This window comes from Vicia villosa, linkage group LG7 (assembly GCF_029867415.1).
Source record: "Vicia villosa cultivar HV-30 ecotype Madison, WI linkage group LG7, Vvil1.0, whole genome shotgun sequence".
Taxonomy (NCBI): Eukaryota; Viridiplantae; Streptophyta; class Magnoliopsida; order Fabales; family Fabaceae; genus Vicia; species Vicia villosa.
In genome coordinates, this window is record NC_081186.1 from 114,336,523 (window position 1) to 114,359,932 (window position 23,410).

The 23,410-nt window shown below is 34.5% G+C and overlaps 2 protein-coding genes across 6 annotated transcripts; one reads left to right on the forward strand and one right to left on the reverse strand.

Annotated features, from left to right (window-relative positions):
• Nucleotides 1-4,695: 4,695 nt before the first annotated feature.
• LOC131616630 (U-box domain-containing protein 33-like) lies at nucleotides 4,696-8,062 on the reverse strand. 2 transcript variants are annotated; one of them, XM_058888000.1, is made up of 7 exons: nucleotides 7,554-8,062; nucleotides 7,298-7,419; nucleotides 6,992-7,218; nucleotides 6,389-6,761; nucleotides 6,154-6,291; nucleotides 5,634-6,011; nucleotides 4,696-5,550 (listed from the first exon to the last, which is right to left on the reverse strand). In XM_058888000.1, exons 1-7 carry the CDS (start codon nucleotides 7,762-7,764, stop codon nucleotides 4,846-4,848), a joined length of 2,154 nt encoding a protein of 717 aa, XP_058743983.1. In that variant the 5' UTR covers nucleotides 7,765-8,062; the 3' UTR covers nucleotides 4,696-4,845. The 2 variants fall into 2 exon arrangements, with proteins under 2 accessions (XP_058743983.1, XP_058743984.1); XM_058888001.1 differs by having other exon boundaries at nucleotides 6,154-6,288; nucleotides 7,554-8,060.
• A 2,364-nt stretch (nucleotides 8,063-10,426) lies between these two features.
• Nucleotides 10,427-15,063, forward strand: LOC131616631 (putative recombination initiation defects 3). Of its 4 annotated transcripts, XM_058888005.1 has the most exons (12): nucleotides 10,427-10,651; nucleotides 11,028-11,181; nucleotides 11,465-11,615; nucleotides 11,795-11,929; nucleotides 12,046-12,098; nucleotides 12,192-12,383; nucleotides 12,612-12,677; nucleotides 12,847-12,896; nucleotides 13,091-13,232; nucleotides 13,447-13,534; nucleotides 14,422-14,530; nucleotides 14,639-15,063. In XM_058888005.1, the coding sequence occupies exons 1-11, from the start codon at nucleotides 10,578-10,580 to the stop codon at nucleotides 14,526-14,528; spliced, it is 1,212 nt and encodes a 403-aa protein (XP_058743988.1). In that variant the 5' UTR covers nucleotides 10,427-10,577; the 3' UTR covers nucleotides 14,529-14,530; nucleotides 14,639-15,063. The 4 variants fall into 4 exon arrangements, with proteins under 4 accessions (XP_058743988.1, XP_058743989.1, XP_058743985.1 ...); XM_058888006.1 differs by having other exon boundaries at nucleotides 14,422-15,063; XM_058888002.1 differs by lacking the exons at nucleotides 14,422-14,530; nucleotides 14,639-15,063 and adding an exon at nucleotides 13,983-14,407.
• The last annotated feature ends 8,347 nt before the right edge of the window (nucleotides 15,064-23,410 follow it).

Here is a 23,410-nt window from a genome sequence, read left to right on the forward strand (position 1 = left end):
ACTTCCCCAATATTTGCACTAACTAACCATATCACTATCATCATTCGTACATGTATGATTTTAGACAGATAAAACATTTAAAAAATGACCATATATTTGATTAGATAAAATAAACAAGCAGTACTAGTAGTAAAGTATTTGCACAAACTAACCAGTAATCACTATCATCATTCGTACATGTATGATTTTAGACAAGTAAAATATTTAAAAAATGGCAAGATATTGGATTAGATAATGTAAACAAGTAGTAGTAGTAGTAAATAGCATCGACATGAAAGAACAAGGGAGTCAAGGGTTAATTATTATGCTGTCGTGTCGTGTCGTACGGTGGTCCTTCAAGTTGCCCACTTTCTTTGGCGTTTGTGAAATAAGGAAGGAACCCGTGTGGACCACTAAATTGGTCACTAGTCACTTTAATAATCAATTTAATTTTTGAAGTATATAAAAATAATAAATAATTTCTAAAATATATAAAATTTGTCATTTCAAACTATACTATAAGGATGTTAACGAGTCACGACTAACAAGTAATAAGAGACAAATTTTCATAAATCTTAGTGACTTGAATAATAGATTTTATATAATTTAGGAATTATTTATTTTTAAAAGTATGATTTTGTTTGTTATTGACAAAATTTCAATTTTTTCGATGAAATCTTGAATTATTAATTAATATTTTTTTAAAAAAAGAGATTCAACGATAATGATAGAATTAACATAAATAATGTGTTGGAGAGTTGTGGAGTATCAGAAGTGTCAATGAGTGAAATTGAGATTTTATTATGGATCAGGCAAGTGACGTAAATGACTCACGCTTGTAAGAGATATTATTGGAATTCAAGTGTGAGTAGCTAAATCTCACATCGACTATAAATGGAGGAAATGTTGAGTAAGAGAGGTGACCCATATCCTATTGTCTTAAGATTTTGGATGAATATGTGGTGTTAAGGTCTTTTGGATCCTGAACGTTTAGCCAATTAACACTTTCGATGCTTCTCAAACTCCCCAACAAGTGATATTAGAGTCCTGGTTAGGCTCAATGGTGGAGCGGAAGTGACATCATAGTATAAATCAAGACTAGTGATGTGGGTTACTCACATTTATGGAGGAGTTAAGAGTTAAGAGTTGGAATTAGAAACCTGATCTGATCCTTAAATCAAAATAGGAAATGTTTGCGATTTTTAGAAAAGAATATAAAAAAGAAGAAATCTTTGAGAAAATTAATGAGTTGATTCAACTAATAAAATATTATGGAATAAAAATGATCTTTAACAATATCCTAAAAAAACATATTTTGAAGAAGAAAAATAAAAATAAACTTCAGTTATTTCCTTCGAAAGAATAATTTCGGTGGACGAACGGTCCTTGGAAGGCTCAACAACTAATGGGAAAACTTCATCAGGGAGAGAATATAAATAAGAAGAATAAACTTCATCCAGTGTAATCTTTGAAAGAAGAAATGAGGAAGAAGTCTCAATAAGCAATATCATCAAAGACTTTACATCAAAGAAAAATATTGAAGAATCAACCTCTAGTAGAATCTTTGAAGAATCTTCATCCAACGAAGAAGAAGAACATGTTTGCTTGAAGATCTTAGACGAAAACAGACAATTGTGAGGTAGCAACTTTATCATACAAGATTTTTTTTAATTAAATGCTAAGTTAATCAATGAACATGATAAGATTTAAAAGAGAAACTTAGATCTTAAAGACTATATTGCGTTTCTTGAAAATAAAAATGAAACATTAAATTACAAAATGACTAATATTAGAAAGAAGCTATAAGATAAGAGACTTGTGTCTTGGTGAAAAAGGAAGTAAAAATTTTGCATGAAACCGTAAATAAATTTACTAAGGAGAAATTAAAACTATACTTGATTATATCAAATCAAAGGTCTTTCTTTAATAAAACTGGATTTGGCTTTAAATTAAGTAGATCACATAGTAAAAGTTTAAATAGGAAGAAACTGAATCACCCTACTTATAAATGCTCGTTTTATGATAAGCTCGGCCACTTAGAGCCATTATGTTATGATAAACTAAGAAGTTCTAAAGGAAATAACCATAGACCTCTTAGAGCTACTAATGCAACTGAATCCAAAAAGATTTTGGTACCAAAGGTGAAAACTAGCTTGTTTTGCAGGGATGCTTTGCAGCTTTTAATGAAGCCTTAATGTGTCTTAAATTAAGCAGTGTAAAGCAAGATCTATACATTTGAGTATACAAGTAAAAGACAGACTTGATGGCGTTTGATGATTATGATATTTATGGTCCAAGTATGTTTGTTGATGGTGTAACTCAGCGAACGTGATCAAAGTACTGTTGATGAGGATGCCTCCTAACATTTATGATGATTTGTGATGATCATTTAACCTCTTAGTAGGTTGTGGTGATAATTCTGTAATGGATTTATCAACCCCGTGGTTTGAACAAACTCTCGAGTCAAATGATTCATAGAGAAAGATTTACGACGTTGTTTTGTCTTTCTCTCGAAAGTGGGGAGTTTTACTCATGTAACTTAAGATTTAAGGTGGTACACTTTTTAGAGACTGAAAAATCATAAAACTCTTATTAATCCTTAAATAAATGATTTATCATTTGCTCAATCGTTTAAAATTATTATTACTGATAAAACATTTGAGTTTTAAGCATTCTCTTGAGAAAAGTGGTGCAAAAATGAAGGAAAGGGTACCAAAATGAATACATCAAAGTTAAGCCTCAATCCAAGGCCCATAAGACAAAGGACGCTAAAAAGGCATAAAATAATTGATTAGAAAAATTCAAATTTTAAATCTTGCACACTCTAATCAAAATAATCCATTAAATTGAGGTTCTAATTGATTATTAAGTTGAAAATCTGTATAACAACTACATCTCAACTGCCAAGCACACATATTTGATCAAATAATCAATTATGGAGACTTTCTAATCGATTATGCATGGTCTATTTAAAGGTATTCTTCTTCCTCTTTTTTCATCTCATTTTATCTTTATCTCTTTTATGCCTAGTTGAGTGTTTTAGAGCAAAATTTTCTTCTCCATCTCCTCATAATCATCATTAGTGGCATCAAAGAGATCTCACACTTCTGGAGGTTTCTCCTCATACTACTCAATTTTTCTCGTCCAAGATCAAGAAAACAACTTCAATCGCTACTATGAAGAAATAAAGTTTCTTGACTCATTGTGCTTTTGTCAAAGATTTTGATTATGCATATTTGAATAACTTCATCTACGAAGTACCTAAGGAGAGGGTTCCTACATTGGCGATGATTTTTTACTCAAACCATCAATTTGTGACTTAAACAATCGATTATTGAATGTCTATAATTGATTAGCCTAATTGATTATGACATTGACTTGGCCCATGGATTGTTTTCAAATTTAAATCACAATTTGGACTATAAATAAATAGTCTCTCTATCACTTTCAAATATCCAGAAAATGAGTTTTGATCCCATTTTCATTTCTCTCATCATTTTTCTAAATCTTTCATTTTTGTCACATATATTTTGCCATAGTGCTTCGAAAATATTCTTTAGTATAAGTGAGGATTTTTGTTCTGCATGAGGGCTTAATTGTAATTTATCTAGAATTTATTATCTCTTGTGAAAATTGTTCTTCAAGAAGAAGTTGTTTGGTTGCGAGCTAAACTAGTAAAAACTTTTGTTTGTTTTTTGGGGATTGTCTTAGGAAGTCTCTGCTTGGTTTTATGAGTTTCACCAAGAAGAAAATATCTCTTTTGTTTCGTGAAGGTCAGTCATTAAAATATCCACAACGCTCCGTGAATTCATCCTAGTTAAAAGATATCCAGTTTGAGATTAGTTTGGTTAAAATGTCACTTGGTTCTTGAGTTCAGTTAGGTATAGCTCAATTGGTTCGAGATTAGCTCGTGCAAAATCTCAACACGGTTTGTGGCCAGTCTATATAAAACTCCAGTTCAGTTCGGATGATAGCCAATTCAAAACTCCATCTTAGTTCGAGATCTTCCTGTTGAAAAATCTCTTTTTGGTTTTAAGGCTAATTTGTTTTTTGGTTGGAAGTTAGCCTTAAAACTTCATTTTCTTATATAAGGAGGTTCATGGACATATCCTTATAAAAGCTCTCAATTTTAGTGAATACTCTCAAGAATAATTCTTGGAGACAAGAGTAGGTCAATTTAGGTTAAAATTGTATAAATCTCTAGTGTATCGATCTATCCCTTATCTCTTTACTTTATTATCATTCCTTTAGTTCTCCGCTGTTTATTTACTTGTTTGTTTTAAATATTTTTAAACTCTGGTTTTATCAATAACTTTATTTTAAATCAACGTTTTTCAAACCTCCATATTTTACTCTCTTGTGTATAGAGTCACATGTCCAACATTAAAGGCTTTAGCAATATCCACTTTTAGAATCAGATTTCTATCGTAAGATTTCTTATGAAGCAAGTTAGTTGCTTCATAGGCAAGACATACATTATCCCTAATAAACCTACCATGAACACAACCTTTTTGCTCTCTAAATATGAAATTCAGCATTATGGAAGTTAATTTGTCCGCAACAATTTTTAAGATCACCTTAAATTTGTAGTTAGCCATGTCAATTGGTCTGTAACGATCCTTTGGACCACCATCCTCTTGTTTAGGAATCAATACCATAGTGTTAGCATTAACGTTTGAGAGGATCGAGTTAGAGGAGAGAAAATAAAAGACTGCATTGAAGACATCTATCTTAGTTATGTTCCATTATTTTTGAAAGAATATAACTCCAAACCCAATAAACTTATAAACACTAGAATAATCTAACTTGAATTCTAGAATAATCATCAAAATTATTTTTTAAAAGTAATTAATTTCCTATCAATTGCTAACACAACCCCCTCATTGATTCCAACACCCTCCACACATCAGAACAAAGTTCAGGCCTACATTTTCTATCCATATCACAACATTTCAAACCCAAATGAACCAACTTTTCACCTTCCACAATAGGCCAATCTCCAGCCAAAGGATCCAACAATGATTTCACTTCTCCACCATTTAAACCATACATCACTTCATTCTTTATTCCTAAGGCTGATTTCCCAGTTACCAACATCAACAACAAAATTCCAAATGAATAAACATCTGACTTTGTAGTAAGTTCACCTGTTGCAAAGAATTCAGGATCCATGTATGCAAATGTTCCCTTTGCAAAACTAGTGATCCAAAACTGTGTAGTATTTTTATTGTTGCTCGAAGAATCGTCTTGGCGCGATAGTACTCGACTGATCCCGAAGTCGCTGAGCTTGCTTACTAGGTTTCCATCTAGGAGAATGTTGGAGGGTTTTAAGTCACCATGCACTATGCTGTGAGGTTTATTGGAATGGAGAAATATTAGAGCTGAACATAGTTCTCTCGCGATGCGAATTCGTGTCTTCCATGATAATGGAGAGGTGGTTTTGACTTTGCAGTTGAGATGATCTTCAAGGCTTCCATTTGGTAAATACTCATAAACAAGAGTTCTTGATTCTTGGTTTACTCCAATAAGTGTTATAAGATTTGGATGCCTTAACTTGCTCAATACTTTAACCTGATACGAAAGAATTTATAAAAACAACTTATGACAAACTCGATAGTTTATGAAGACATCAAGCAAACTCAAACTATCTTTACCTCTTGTTGAAACTCCGACGGTCCTTGAGTGCTGTCGGGGCTCAAAATTTTTATAGCCACCTCGGTGTGACGAATGATACCTTTGAATATACTTCCGTATCCGCCTTCACCAATCTTTAAGGATGGATTGAAGTTACAAGTTGCTTCTTCAATTTCTGAATAAGAAAACTCATTAAAAAGTTGAAGAGATTGTGTTAAGGCTTCACCAATTTGATTCTCTGTTGATGACTTGTGATCCAAGGCAAGTTGGAGATTTTCATTGACTTTGTCTATTTGGCTTCTCATGTTGTGAATTTCTTCTTTTGCTTTTTGTAGTTCTTCCTCTAACTCTTTCCTTAGTTTCATCTCTTCTTGGTACAAGATATTGTTGTCATTAGTCTGTTTATTTCAACAACTAAAAATAAATAAAAATCGTGACAGGAAAAATGAAATCTCTTTGCAATACACTCCTTTTTTGTCGAGTTTCAAGAAAAATATACGAAATTTTTCTAGAAACTCGGCAAAAAATGACTACAACTACCTTTCGTATTGCATCAATGAGATCTTTTTCGGCTTTGCGACGCCTAACCGTTTCTCGATATGCTTCCCATCTAGCCTTCTCAGCCTCAGCCATAGCTTGCTCAAGCTGATCATAAACACTATCCATTCCTCCATCCTGCTAGTGTCCAAAAGAAAAAGAGAAAGTAAAATCCAATAATAAACATGGACATGCACATGCATGATATGCGCGCCACAAGAGAAACAAACATTGTTACCAGCACACTAGGAGGTGATTTGTGATGAAGATCTTCCTCTTTAATACTTGATAAGCAACTCATTTTCAAGTCCAACACACTCTCATTACCATCACTTGGAATTGGTGCTGTTTCAACTGATAAAGGTGAAGGACTCCAACTTGTTTCTGGTGAAGATGCACAGGATGATGCCATGCTTCTTCCACTTCCAACAGAGGAGCTTATAGATCTTACTCTATGATGTTGAGATAACTGATCTTGATCATGTGAAACTGATCTAGATCTCAAGTGAGATGAGTTACCAACTTCAGAGTTTTGCATTTGCTCCATCAAAGTAGATGTTCCCTCTACTCTATATTTATCCAAATCGCAATCCCTGAGTGCACGAGTATTCCTACGAAACAACAAAATTTATCATCAGGGCCGTCTTTGAGAACATGCAAAACGGACTACTGCGCAGGGTTCAAAATTTGTCATGGTTAAACTGTGACTAATATTAGAGCTGTGACTAATATTAGAGCCTCATAAAATATTTTCTCAGCTAAACTATGAATAATCTACACAGAGCCTGCAAAAACTTGATTTGCTTATTATTATTAACCATTCATGATGCAAGACGCATACCTTGTCTGTATAAGATAGCCTTTGCAGATGAACTGGATAAGACAAGAAGATGGAGCATGTTCACATACATAGGTGGCTTTCTTAGATCTGAGATCAGTCATTCTCCTTGAATGGTACTTATCAGAAGCTGCTCCCATAACAAGGTTTTGTATGTTATATTTAGAGACAAGTTCTATAATCCCTTTTTCAATGCAATCCATTTCAATGTGAAGTTTTTCTGCCTTCACCTGTATCATAAAGTTACAAGTCAAAACTCAAGTAGGTTTTGCAATGAATGAATGATGCAAACACATGGAAATTACACACCCCCATTCTTTGAGAGATAAGAAGGTAAGCATCAAGAGTCTTGTGCATGTCTTGACTTTCTATTTTCCTGTATGCATCAACTTGTTGCTTTGTCAGTGCACTTGCTGGAAATTTAGCTCCCACTGTAGATAACCAAACCCAACACATCTGAGAATTCTAATATCTATGTATGACTGAGTTGTTTTTTGACAAGAATTATGAACAAGTTTTCTAAAATATTTATAGTATAGTCAAATAAAATAACAAAAACACTTACTCATAGGGATCTTAGGAGATGGCACATGCACATGAAGAATACAAATTCTCTTTCCTCCAGAATTTTGTATAGCCCAAATCACATTCAATTTACTATCTTTCACATCTTTAGCCACAGCAACATAAACTGTATCACTAACACCATTTGAGTTAACCTCTTTCACACTTTCTCTCCTTGTAGCCATCACAATATTATCACCAATTGAGTTCATAAATGTGTTTGTTTCTAACTATATTCTTTTGATGATGAAAAAGTGATAAAGTGAATAGGACAAGGTTTTTACTTTTTATAGTAGTATATTCTGCAGGTGTTTATGTAAAGAGGTTTTTCATCTTCTAATGGAATGAAAGGTAGAAAAAGTGGAAGAGTACAAGTAGATGAGACACCGAACATAATCATTAATAACTATTTGGTTCTAGGAAATTACATGAACAACCTCGTGGTTCTTGTGGGCTCCATTTAAACCAAAACTATGTGGCTGTTTTTTGTTCTTTATCGTTTCTTCTTGTCTCTTTTATCTCTTTGGTTTCTTGACTCAAATCACAAGAAGTTTCGAAGAAGAGGAGTTGGAAATAAGTGAGTCAAAGATATTTTGAAGTGAGATTAGTTTTTGGGATTATTCTTAGAACGTGAATTTCTTGACACTTGTATTTTCATTTTAAAGTTAAAAAATCAAATGCAAATTTTGTTTGTTTTTTAGTTTTCTTAATATTTGATTTTTCAAATGTCTAAGTTTTGATAAGATTTGATTTGATGTAATTGTGATGTTTGTATAAGAAATTTTGTAAATGTGATGCTAACGTAGATATGAAAAAAAGATGCCCAATCTATGGTCTTATTTGATGTTTCAAATGGCTTATCTACATTTTGTTAAAAAATAGAAACTAAAAGACAAAACATAACTATTATTATTAACTTTTTAAGATTGATGCAATTTGTTAGATAGTTAGTTATGAAGTAACTTATTTGTGTTGTTAGCTAATTATAAGCTGCCAAGTTGATTCACTTGTATGACAACTTATATATACTTTTGTAAACATAATTTAAAGGTAATGAATTGATGAATACTTCAATTATCTAAAGTTTACATAGGGTTCTCATTGATCACATAGCACAACTTTGTTAGTCTTTCTAAAAAGTATTAGAGATGGTGTCACATTGACTTTTGTAAATGTTACATCGGATAAGGTGAACCATAAGACTTGAAAGTGAAGAATTTCCTATTTTAATCTATTGAACACTTCATTCTTGAGACGATTTCGGTGTGAAACACAACGAAGGATATTTGATACTCCCCACACAAGAAGTTTTAAGGATATAGTAAGTTGACACGTGCTCAATTGCAAGCTCTTTGTGGAGAGTTTGAGATTCTAGGTGTGACTTTGATGAATGTGTCACTAATTACTTTGCAAGAACTCTTGCAATTGTCAACAAAATGATTGCTAATGGGAAAAAGATGGCTGAAATATTAGTAGTTGAGAAAATTTTAAGGTTTATCCATGATTACAAGATTTGAATATGTTGTATGTTATATTGACGAATTTAGTTATTCTATAACCTTGCATTGATTAGTTGTAGAGCAGCTTTTTTGTTCATAAATAAATAATAAAGGCACGCAAAAACAAGGATGAAGAGCAAACTTTCACAATGGTCAACTCTGGTAATAACTATGACGAGGAAGAAATCACTATTAGATAAAGGGGGTGTGACAAAGGTAAACAAGAAAAAGTGCTTACAGAGTGCTACAAGTGTCCAATAAACCATTTAAACATGTCTATAAGAAAAGGGACAAAATAAGAAAAATAGAAAATAGTGCACAAGAGTCGGGAGAACAACCGGTAGTGAAAGAAATGGTGGAATATATGTATGACGTCGAAGGGAGAATATAATACTTTCTACAAAACACACCACAATAAGAGAATGAATGCATATCTCCACCTTGAATTTGTGTATTTCAATGGCGCGAAGCCGCTACTTCAATTTAGGGTCACCGAGGACACTCTTCTCTCCGATCTAATATCCAAATTGAATACTCTCCTGCGATATCTAAAAATCGAAGAATTTTCAAGCTCGAGTATTGTGCACCCTCCTTTGAAGGTGAAGGGAAGAAATAATTCACCAACTTTGAGCCGAAGATGTATGAAGATTTAAATGTTATGTGGAGTACTTTTCACCATTATGCATAAAAGGGTTCGATTGAAGTGGATGCGAAGACTAGAAGATCCGTCAAAGATATTATTAATATGTTGCAACGTTCTCAACTACCCGTTTATAATGATACGTAATGTTAAATTTATGTTGACGACTATCTATGTAATGTTGAGTGTTCTAATTTAATGTCAAATTGTGTTCTCTAGATCTTGCTCATACTGTCTCTATTTCTGTTTTGAAGTATCAGTGCCAGTTTTTGGATATGTATCTCCTAAATATACCAAATACATGTTTGAAGATGCAACTCCGAATTAAAATTAAATATAACATGAATGACTCACTCGTTTACGTTCAATTTTGTGAGAAATAGATGTGTCCGAAGATGAATCTCTAAATTCTAGAGACTTTTTTTTTAAAAAAAATTTATCAAGAATTTGAGAGAAAGTATAGAGGTAAGAAAATAAATTTCTTTTTAAATAATTTTATTCGAAAATTATAAAATTTAAAGAGACATTATTAGCATTTAGAAATTATGGGAGCTGCCAAGTTTAATTGGGGGTGCAAGGTTGAATCGTCAAAAAGTAGTGGACCGAAGACACGGCCCATCTCCGTTTAAATCCGTTTAACCCAAACAACAAAATGGTCTCTCTCTCTCTCTCTCTCTCTCTCTCTCTCTCTCTCTCTCTCTCTCTCTCTCTCTCTCTCTCTCTCTCTCTCTCAAATTCCCGTTTCATTCCCGCGTGTTTTCAAATCGCTACTCGCTACTTCCATTCCTTCTTCCTTCTTCTCAAATCCAATCCCACTTTCTCTCTCTCATAACTAACCGTTTATACACATTCTCACAACAACGAACTTCCAACACACAGATCTGAAATGAAAATGAAGATCAACAAAGCCGCCGATCTCTCCTCCATCTCCGTCTTCCCTCCTCCTCACATTTTTTCAAGGTTACTTCCTTCTCCGATCACATCACCATTCCTTCATTACTTCCTCAACTTTCATCTCAACTCTTTCCGATTCGTTATCCATCGAGATTTACGAAATTCTAGATTCAAATTTTAAAAATAATTCTAGCTGATTTGTTAGCTTCGTATTTCTGAGATTCACTGAATTTAGATCACGTGAAATTACTGGATCTAGAAATGAAGTTCAATTCAATGCTCCGATGAAGTGTGATTTAATCGAATTATGTATATAAGCTCAAATTCATGCTTCGGTTGAGTGTGTGGATTTTATATTTCTATATCTGGATTCTGGATGAATGTTTATGAATTTTTTTTGTTGTTGTGGATTTTGGTGTTTGATGTGTGGAAAATGTGATAGGAGGCCGAATAATGTATCGAATGGATTGCAAGCGTCGCAGCATCGATCGCAACCGTCTCAGCAGTCGTTTTCTCAGGGAATATCTTCTCAGCAAGGGATTTTGTCGCATTTCTCGCAAAGCTCTCTCGATGAAGCTATCACAGCAAATGATCAGGTTAAACCTAAACGATAAACGATCCTGATGCTTGAATATTTTAGTTTCTCGTATTTTTCAATCTCACTAGCTTAATATAGTTGAAAAATCTTTTAGATTCAGTTTCGATGAATTTCTTAAGAAGCATGTGAAAAAGGAAATGTTACGAAAATCTTATCGTGATTATTTTTACAGAATGTCTCGTGTTTAACCCTGTGTGCTATCTTTAGGTTTAGAAGTTATTAGGAAAATCTTATCACGATTCCATTACTAAGTTTTATTATGTTTTTTTTAATCCTTACAGAGAGCTGGTTCTCAATCTCAAGAACATGAGAACTCTTCAAGGAGGTTTTCTAGTTTGCCTCGACTTGCTTTTCCAAAGGACGAGAGTCAACCGCACAACTCAAGATCTTCATCCAATCTCCTGGTCAAATGGAACTCTGTAGATAATAAAAGTGAGTATTTCATTGAAGTACTAGTTTTGTTTCTATAGCTTGTAATTTTATCATTTAGACGTATCGAATGATAAACTAGCTTTCTTGAATCTATGCAAAACTAGGAAGCCAATGAATTGTGTGTTTTCATTTTTGCACATTATTTACTAAAGGTTATGAGTCTTCTGTTTGCTCCACAGATCAGTTAAGTGAAGGACTCGAAAACCGAATTGGCATTATGGAAACCTCATTGAGCAGGTTTGCAATGATCATGGATTCTGTTCAAAGTGATGTAATGCAAGTAAACAAAGGAACAAAGGAAATTAATTTGGAGAGTAAGTGACTAACATTTTTAAATTTATAATGATCTCTTCGTAATTTGAGGCTTGGTCTTTAATAAATTACTTTTTCAAACTAGTATACAATTTGAACTCCTTGCTTTGCATTTCAGTGGAGTGCATAAGACAGAAACTGATTGCTCAGGATAACTCGCTTCAGTTAATGGTAACTAGCTGATTTCTATTTTGACTTGCTTGATTTCTCTAACATCAATGAATATTTGAAGTTCAATAGACTGAGAGAATGGTTTTAAATTAGATGAAAGGACAAGAAGAGCTTAAAGCAAGCATTAATGAGAGCTTGAAATCTTTATCTGAACAAATGAGCCGTGTTACAAACATAGAGAAGTTACAGGAAGTATTTACATTGGTTTCAACCATGCCTCAGCTAATTGAAGGCTCTCTGAGAAATTTGCAAAATGATCTCCAGAACACCAACAAGGAAATGCAGGCACGTAAGATATGGATCGAATAATTACTAAATTATGCAAAACATCAATTTTTTTTAAGATTATAGATGATCAATTTAAAGATTGCTTAAAACCCCTCTTCTTTTTTTGTTACATAGTATGATGCCTTTGAATTTTCCCTTTAGCTTTCTATTTTTTCCTTCTCGCTTATATCTTAGTGTCGTAGATGGCCGTCAACAAACTGATGCTTTCTGCACAAGTAATTGCAGGAAATCTCTCGCAGTTTAAAACATACTAACCAAAAGGATCTGGCACTGTCTATTCTGTCTCCAAAGGTGCTGTTTCTCTAATAATAAACCATTAACATACTTTCCTGATCTGACTTTTGCGATGAAAGAATATTACTTCGTTCCACACACACGGAGACACACACACCCATCTTGCTCCGTATTAACTCCTGCGGTGAAAAGCATAGTTCTTTCCTGATATATTGTCAGCTTGCAGTGTGTTAGCAAACAATTCATCACACCAAAAGTGCATCAGCGTCCGGCTAAGTAAGTGTATCTCCCTTTATAGCACTAACATTTCCTTTAAACTACTAGGACATTTACATTACATCATTTTGTTTGATCAATTATGTTACTATGCTACGGAAATCCTTGTTATTTACAACTACTTATATTAGTCTTCCCTTGCAAAAGTATTTGTTATGGCCAAGGGTCACAGATATTTTTTCTTTTGACTCCAGTGAAACAAAGATGAACACTCCAGCTATTGCAGCTTCAAAAGTAGACACCGGAGGCTGGATGCCAGTAAAAAGAGAGAGAGTCACTTTTTCAGATAGAATAACTGAGAAGGTGCAAAAGCAAATTCAACCACACACGGAGAAGGTATTTTAAAAAATTTGGTCTCTTCCCACTCATGATTTTAGTGTTTTGTTCTTCCTTCTTGTAACTTCTCAATATGATATGCACTTGACTGTGATATTTGTCATTTTATTTTCTTGCAAAATACCTGTTCAGGCCGTGTTTATCAATTTGACAAGTCTTATACGTGCATTATCTATTGCCAATGCTAAATACTGTTTGAAACTTTAAATGACAGATAAGGGGAGCAAGAGACTGCGCAATTGTCATTGAATCTGACGAGGAGACTGATGGAAAATTTTCCTGCGTGGTTGGAGTAAACGCAGGTAATTAACAGAACTATAACAAGATTTCCTTTAGGTTCATTAATGCCCACGTGTATATGTGTGCGCGCGCGCGCACACACACACAAATATGGAGTCTTGATGCTTATATTATCTTAGCTCATATTTACCGAAATATAGTGCAACTGAATTTCATAATGTATAGATCGTATAGTGACTATTTTTGATACGAAGTTACTTTACTATCCTGCTAGCCACTACCACATACATGAAAAGAGTGAAAAAATAATAGATAGGTGATTTTCAAACATATTCAATAGTACTCTGAAAAATATAGTTTCCATCTTTGGATTTTCTGTTCAAAATAGTTTGAAATTGGATTGTTATCGAGTGACCAGTGAACAATAGCAGTAGAAGGGATGAATTCAATTTCTAGATGCAGTTTTGGGTTATGAAAAACTTTAGTTATATAGTATTATGATGATACCAGTAGCAGCAAAGGGGAAAGAGAACAACAAACCAAAAATTACAAATGAGGCAATTCGCGTCAGCCAAATGGAGGGAGCTAAGTTGGTTGCAAAAGATGGACAGGTACCCTTGAGGAGGAGTGCAAGGAAGAGACTCCCTAACCGAATGATGGGTGATTTTGTGTGTAAAGGGCATAAGAAAAAGAGTCATAGCAAAAAGGGCAAGTTTGATCTGTAAAAGTCATTATCTCTGAGCTTTCTTCTACTTATTTTCCAACAACTTAGTTCTTATGAGACATAGATGATAGAGCTGCATTCTACAGATTTCTGTAATTATTACCAATGTTAAACACAGGGATTCTACTTGTGTGCTGCGTCTGTTACATATTGTTAAACAGTAATAACTGATTTTTCATACACTCATCAATCTACTCTAATTAAATATGTGTTTCCATGGAAAAGACTTGTTCGGAAATCTGAGCAAGGAAGAAGAGGAAGAAGCCGAGCGTATTTTGAGGAATGCGAGGAGGCGCAAGAGAAAGCGTAATTCTATGATAACCATCTTTTGAAGGTAACACTTCAAATTCCGATTTCCTTGCACCATACTTTTTCTCAAGCTTATAAATATTTGATGCATTCCTCTTGTTCGATCATTGATGCATCTTCCGCCATTGATCAGCTTCATCGTCTTGTCGGAGCCTCTAATGCACGCAAATCATTGCGCCCAGCTGCCTGCGACTTATTTCCATCTTCCCTTTAAAAGCTTTCAGCTGTATTCCTAAGTTTATCAGTTATCTGATAATATTTACCCCCAACACTCCCTGAACTCCAAATCCATACACAGTTCAAAGCAAACAGATAAAAAAATCAAAGTATATTTTATTTTATTTTTTCAGCTGCAAGTATATGTGTAAGTGTAAGCTTAGCAGCTTTTGGTTTATGGAAAATCTTTTTACCCAGTAATACTCTAGCATCAACCGCTTTTTAACTTTTTTTTTTTAAGATTATAGGAGAAACCGCTTAGTGACTTTGTTTGCAGTTCCTCTCATTTCTTTCAATTCCATTGCCTCTAAAATATAAGGGATTGGGATCGTATGAACAGTTACAAACTACTCGAACACGAGCTGTTATACATCTGTATATGGTATTTGATGATTAACCTTGTTATAAAAAAGATTAATTTTTAACGATCTAAATTAAATTGCTCACCTTAACGTCAAATAAAAAAAAACTAAATTACTCACTATGATCGAATGCTTTGATTGAAGATTTCAAAACAAACGTTGCAGAATGGAAAAAGAGAATGAAACTGAAAAATAAAAATTCTATTTTTATCGTTTGAATATTTTTAAAACAGAACACAATTATTTTCTCATTCCGGCCAATATTTTCTTTTTTTGATTACTCATTACGGCCAATTTAGAAGTAAAAGAAATTGTACTAAGTCATGAATTATAATAAATACCCCTTTGTCTGATTGAAGCTTTTAAGTAATGCAGAATTCTGAGTGTGAAGTTGTAATGTAGATCAGCAGGAGCTGATTGTAGTGTAGAATATTCTGGTTGATATATATACTTAGCCAGATTTCCCTCTAAACTTTTTTTACCATCCTAAAAATTACATAAATTTGGCTCAGTATAACCTAGCATGGCTAACTTTGTAGACAACTTCTTTTTCCACCCTTAAAATTTCAAAGAAATTTCTTAAAAACTCAAAAACACCTTTTGAATTTAGAGCGACTTTTTAAATGTTAGAATTTCAGAAATATCTTCTATAAACTTCTTATAATTCACAAAATATCTCCTTTTTCCCATTACTTTTTCTTCTCTAGGTTGAAAGTTTTAGATTTTAGAATTTGAATCCGCAAAACACCTTCTCTACGCATTCGGTTTGCAAAATAATAATGGAAAAGTCGTGGATAATTTAGCAACCATTCTCCGCATGGGTGGTTGACTCCATGAAATCCAAGAGGTGTGGTAAAGTCACATGCCTTTTCATATAAGGTATGTTGACCTAACATACGCTCTTATACACGATCACGCGTCATGGACAGAGAAAGTGGAGGTTCGGGCAACACATCTAGACAAAAGGGCACTCAAAATGAAAGGGAGGCGCTCGACCTAGTGCAAAGGCAATTCGGGAAGACGAAGGACAAAATATGCGCTGTAACACCCCTCTAATACCCCACGGCAATTAACAAAATTAAATCAGAGTAAACATGCAAAGGGTGTCACAATTCAAAAATAAAAGAAAACACACGTCGGCATATGTCATGCATTCACTGAAACATCCGAAATTATAACTCATTAGATAAAAATCATGTTTACACAGCGGAATCAAATCATCAAGTCAACATTACATCGTTAATGTATCCGACTTCAAATAAAATAAACAATAGAGTTATAATCGAAACTCAAAACATCGCGTCCCCAGTGTTACATCTATCAGAGCATGACACCGACACAACAACTAAACCGACTTATGAGCTAATCCTCACCAAGTCGAAAGCAGCTATCCTCAATCTGAAAATGTCGACAGTAAGGGTGAGTCTCATCATAGTTAACAAATGTTATTGCATCTTAAATAACAACACATCATAGTTATATTATTCACCCAATTTCATCATATTCAGATTATCAGGAAGTACTCATCCCCACACAACAACAAATAGAATACATTACCAAGAGACAACACCATAATTCATCCAAACAAATCATAACCGTTACACAATCATCACATATTATAACATTGGACAATCTTCCATTCATGTTATAATAACACAAGTAGCCTAATGCAAATGCAACTATATGCATGTGGTACCAAAATCTGGGATAACCCAACTCACCGATCCACCATCGTCAAGGATACGGCAACACCCACTCACTAATTCCACATAATGGGAATTAGCTACCACTGATCCACCATCGTTAAGGATCAGCCACATAATGATTATGAAATGCATGTATCAACCATAACATGCTCATCACCCACATAAACCATCCAAATGTCATAATCATCAACCAACACAATAATCAATAGCCACACACAATTATGCTATTTCTCAACCATAATAAAAGACATATTTTACACCAACAATATATGTATACAAACACCAATTACAACCACAACATCATAGCAGGTAAATCATTCATTAATGTGTTTGTACGCATAAACCACCACACAGTGCAACAACAATAGCACCTCTCACCATCGCGTACCAAGTACAACAAATCAACCCAACAACAACAGAGCATTTACATCATCGTTCATCAAAACACATGATAACCATATTTACCATGAACAACATCCATTTGCATAACAAGCAGAAGCAACCACATTATCACAGCACACATCATTGCACATATTCAATTATGCAAACAACGATCATTGCACCTCATCAACTAGGCAAAGCCAGAATAACCCACATTTGGAGAAAACGATAATTTTCAAAATAAACTCAAGTTATTGTTGTTTTATTTATTTCATATGGTAGAGTATTCAATTTAAGGAACAACGTCCAAAACGGCGTCTAAAACAGACTTACGTTTTGAAAGTTACACATCATTTAACTTTTTCAAGAAAACAACTATCGCTACAGCACGCGGCGCAACTAAGGCTCGCGGCGCGACCTGAAGCACACAAACACGTTCGCGACGCCAACCTATGCACGCGGCGCGATGCGAGGAAACAAGTACGCCTTCGCGGCGCCAACACGGGGACGCGGCGCGAACTGGCGATTTCACAGACTTTCAGGTCTGCGTTAGATCCTACGATCTCACCCAATTTGAGTCCAAAACTGACTCTAAACATCATATACAGGCAGTTAATCATCAATTGCATCATTATTCATCATCACATATCAAAACAACACATAATCAATCAATAATCCATGCAATTTTCATCAATTCATAACCTCCCTAAACCCGACATATAATCCAATTGACTCAACAACATCCCTAATCAATATTATTATCCAAGAATACGATAATAGATGATAACCGGAGAGTCCCCCCTTACCTTAGCCAAAGATTCTTGATTGGTCTCTCCCTCCATTGCTCCTCTTCACGTACCAGCTTTCCAATCCCTCATCTCCTCTGCTCTGCTTTTCACGTTCCTTTTTCCTTATTCCCAATTCTTATTATTTTATAAAATAAACTTTAATTGGAATAAGACCTTTACTAACATAACACCCCCTCCTTCCTCAACATCACACATGGCCCAACACCATAAACCATCCTTTTCCAATTAACTTCTACAAATCACCACTAATTCTAATTATTAATTAAATTTCCATTTAAATTAAAAATTAAAATATACGGGTGTTACAACCATTCGCCCCGCCCCCAAGGTTTCTCCAAATTATACCACAACACAATCCTTAAAGCACAAGGGCTCGTAGAGGCCGAAGTGTTTTAACCTCAGACTCATCTTCAAACATTTGTGAAAATCCTTACCGAGGCTTTTTTTTCCTGCCTTTAGGTCTTGAATGATCTTCTTGGACGAGACTAGGTAGAGTCTTTTAGGCGAGACTTAGTTGAGTCTTGTTTGACACATGTCAATTGGAAAGTCTTGAAGCGTCTGCTGTAGTAAAAGCATGCAAGGCATTTAATGCCAAAAATGACGATTTAACATTGGGACACCCAATTAGCCCATTTTTCTTTGGCACGTGGAAACATACAAAACCTTTCACATCTGATTTAAAACCCAAAGACATTTGATAACCCCCCAGTTTCCTCTCCTATTTTAGGAGACGGGAACCAATTTTTTTCTTTTATTACAAATTTCCTTGTTTACAGTTTTCAAGATGTTCCTTCTACTTTGGGTAACTTCTGCCTCTCCACGAGCTCAAGTTCAAGTTCTACGCAGGTACTCCCTTTTTCCCTTTTTATTTATGGCAATTATTATGTATTTAGATGAGATTGGTAACATGTTTGAACCGTTTACTTGTGATAAGTGTATAGCCCTATGAAATTATTGTTATATGAATGCCAGGCATTCCGAGGGATTGTTGATTATAGATTAGTACAAATAGGCATGTTTAGAAATTGTGAGAGTTATCTTAATTTTGAGAGCGATAGTAGGGGTGAAAGTGATAGTGACTCCTGTTTTTCTTATGTTTTCCCAGAAAACAAGACAATTATGTCTATTTCCGACCCCGAGCCCAAAGATGTGAGAGAAGTTGGGTCCATTTATACCATTAATGACCTCATAACCTCCCATCGACAACAACTTATTTTGGTGATGAAGAAGTTGTTTTGTGTGTGCGCTCTCTAAAGGAGAGGGCCAATATGGCCACTTTTGATGCCTCTTCTACGTTCTCATTTTACTTTTATCTGCCTACTATTTACAAGATTGGGATTCACTCCCCTTTTATTTCTTTGCTACAGAGATTCTAACAACGCTCAATGTGGCTCCCTGCCAAATCATGCCTAATGGATGGAGCTTGATCAAGGTATTTGAGGTTATATATCGACGATTAGGGATTGACCTAACCATTATAATGTTCTTCTTTTTACTTTACTAAGGCGTATGTGCCTTGAGGTTGGGCAACCCTGGTTGGCGTGCCTGGTGTAACACCATAAAACCCAACTCTTAATTTAAAGGAATAAAATCATCATTTTAGGATGCTACTCAAACATACATGCATACTTTCCAAATAATTTCAAAACTCACTACGGAACCCAAATAATTAACATAAACTTTCAATATCTCTTCAATTGAAATACTTAATGAAATTAACAAAATTTAGACATCAACTCAAAACAATTGAGCGACCCGTTCCCCGATGTTAGAAATCAGAGCAAAATTCATCTAATAACGAAAAACAATAAATAAACGAAGAGATCTTCAAAGCCATCTTCCAACTCACAACATCACTTACTCCTCCATCAGTATCTGTACAACATTGTACAAAGCCACCAAAGCAAACAAGAAAGGGGTGAGAATACACTTTAATATATTAATGGTGTAAAAAATGCAAGGGTAGATTAAAACACACAATCTACAACACACATTTATTTACACAATAAGATACAATTATAATCAATTTCACATAGCCTTTATGTATGAAATGTGACTCACAACTTGACTCAATGCACGTGGTACCAATTTGGACATCATAGGTTTGTTACTGGTTCTCATCCACTAAAAAATGGTTCCTTATTTGAACTGAGTCCCCACTTCAGGACCCTGGATGATCACTGGTCCCCACTTGTGAACCTGTGACTCACCTCTTTTCACAACATAGACGTGTATGATGCATGAAATACAAAATAATGCAATAACACCAATTACAGTTCCACTTCTGACCATAAACAACCTGCAATAAGCATACACAGTAGTCCACACTTCTGAACTACACACTTTAACACAAGCAATTACCTTCACAACATATAATCATAACCACCAATGCACATCTCACATGTATAATCATGATTACTCGACAATTATACACATAACCATCATATTATACATTCATTTATAATATTTCAACACATTGATTTAATCTCATTAAATACATCAAAACAATCGTAAAACATCAGACACATACAAAAATGACTTGTGAGACTAAACTGTACACTTTGCATCTCAATAACTCAACCTTTCATGGCCACACACCATGAAACTCAAAATTAATTATAAAAAAAACCATGTAAATTAATTAATAATACAACAATTAAAATCAAACAATGCCAAACAGTATTAATCAACACATAACAGTACCAACACTCGCTAAAACAGAACTCTGTTGCGAAACCGATTCGAAAACGACAATTCTGCATTGTCATCCTCGCTAAGCGCGACTTTTGGGGGCTAAACACTAGCTAGATAAGAGTAGATTTTGGTGACTAAGTGCAGGCTCGCAAAGCGCAACTTTTGGTGGCTAAACGCAAATGCCCAGAACAACAAAAGTCAGAAACATGATTTTCACCATTGCTATCATTATCACATTTTATCAAATTATCATCCAAATTCAAGAACATATATATGAATTTCACACACCCATTCACATAAACTCCAGCAATTAACATAGCACAAAAATTGGGATTGACAACAACCTAAAGAGGTTTTGCACAAACCCCTTTAAGGTTCAATTCATTCATCAATGGAGGAAAATAAAAGAGAAAAAGAAAGGGGTTAAGGACTCCCCATTACCCTCCATGAATTCGACACCAATATAATGAACAATTTTCCCATTACCTCGAATTTGCAACAAAGATTGGAGCTTTGATTATGGAGTTTCTCTTCTCCCTCACTTGCTCACTTAGGGTTTGTTATTTTCTCCTTATTCCTTTTTTTTTTAAAAAAATTCTACGTACTGCCACTTTTCTCTCTTCCCCCTATATTTATAAAAAAAAACAACTCATTTTATTTTATTAATTCTCACTAATTCCCTTAATTCTTCGTAATTCTACCCACTTCCTTATTTTATTTTTAAAAAATTCTATTTTACCACCCAATCACAATTTCTCTCAATTTCTACCAATTAAATTATTAAATTAATTAAATAAATTATATTTTAATGCTAAAATCATATTCTCTACGTATGCACTAATTTAAATATTAAAATAATTATTTAATTCTACCACCCCAATAATCTAGATAATATTAATTAATTAAATCGAAAAATACTACAAAACTCAATTAAAAATACTAAAATTAAAATTAGGGTGTTATAAGCGGCGTTTTTGGTAGTTTAGAGATATACTCACGTGAGGTGAGGGACGCTGATTATGAGCGTAATGCTTTAGAGTCAGAATGTGTAAGGTGTGATATGTATGAGTTAAGATCTCATATTCCCGTTGGGGAAAAAAATATATATAAAGACCTTGGGCATAAGGTTTAAGAAACCTCTAAAGGCAGTAACTGCTCTCCTATGACTAGGGGAGACTGATAACCACCTATTTTTCAGGGAGTTATGCTTTGACTCTTTCTTGAATAACAGTATTGTACACAACACTTGTCTCAAGGCGAGTCCCCATGTTCTAATGGGATGTCACACAGGCGATACCACACTAGGCAGGGACCCTGGAGTCGCCTATGTTTGGGACTCTCACAAATATAACACTACACTTTTCTACGTGGAACATGAGTTGGATGATATCCAACTGTGAATACTCATCGGTGGTATGGATCGAATATGGGTTTCAGGGCAGTGGGTGCATTGTACCTTCAACACCTTATAATCTCAGATTTATGATTGGCCTTTTCCGTTATTGAGCCTCTAACTGGCCCAAAACAATAATCTATTCCATATTTTTGTAACTAATCTTATAACAATCTTTGCATAGATTTTATGTCTTAGAGTATATTTGATAAGACAAAGAAATCTCACATTAATAAAAAAAGTCTTACTTGATAATTGTTTTTTAGCAGGAGTTTGTAGCTTATTTTATTAGTTGATGCATTTTTTTAAATGCAATGCAATTTGAAGTAGCTTTTGAATTTATAATTTTTAACTTATTATTTTTTCTTACTTTTTTATTATTATTATTATTTTAAGTAAAATTTATTTTTATTCTTTATAATTTAATTTAATTTAAAATAAAATAAATATGTTTTAAATGCAGAAATAGAAAAATTCAAGTTCTGTATCTTAAAAAACCATGAATTTTTACTACAACTTTCCGCCATTATTTTTTTCCATCGTGTCCACTCTGTATTCCTTCTTTATCTTCATCTACCGATTTCACTCTTGCTCTATATGCACTACGCCAAATTTAAGCTGTAGCAGCCCAGCTACTAAAGCGCTTTTAGCAAAAGCGCTCTCGTAGGGTTCGCTAAAAACAAAATTAATAAACAAAGGGAAAATGATGCAAAAAAAGCGCTCTGGTAGGGGGGGGGTATGAGAGCGCTTTTAAAAAGCGCTCTGGTAGGGGGGTGTATGAGAGCGCTTTTAAAAAGCGCTCTGGTAAGGGGGGGGGGTATGAGAGCGCTTTTCAAAAGCGCTCTGGTAGGGTTGTCTATTAAAGCGCTTTTCAAAGCGCTGCTATAGGGGGGGTTTAATGAGAGCGCTTTTTAGTCAAAAGCGCTGGTATAGACCAGGCTATGAGAGCGCTTTTCAGAAGCGCTTTAGTAGCCTTTATTACTAAAAAACCAAAAACACGCTTCTCACCTGTTACTGTTTCTCACTTTCTCTCTTTCATTTTCTGTTCTCTGCACGCGAAAAACCCTCACTGTATCTTCATCATCCTCCATCGCCCTTCCGTCCACCACCATCGGTGCCATCCACCACCGTCGGCGTCCCTCCGTCTACACTCGTTTTCTCCTCCGTCTTCATCCAGAACCTCACCGTCGGTGAGTTTTAGGCTTCATTTTCTTTTGTTATTTTTCTATCACTTATTTTTTCAGTGAAAATTTTGGTATCAAAGATTGGACTTCTGCTTGCAACTTGTTTTATGAAATGCCTGAAAGAAATTTGATAGCATTTCTATAGTAAAACAAATGGATT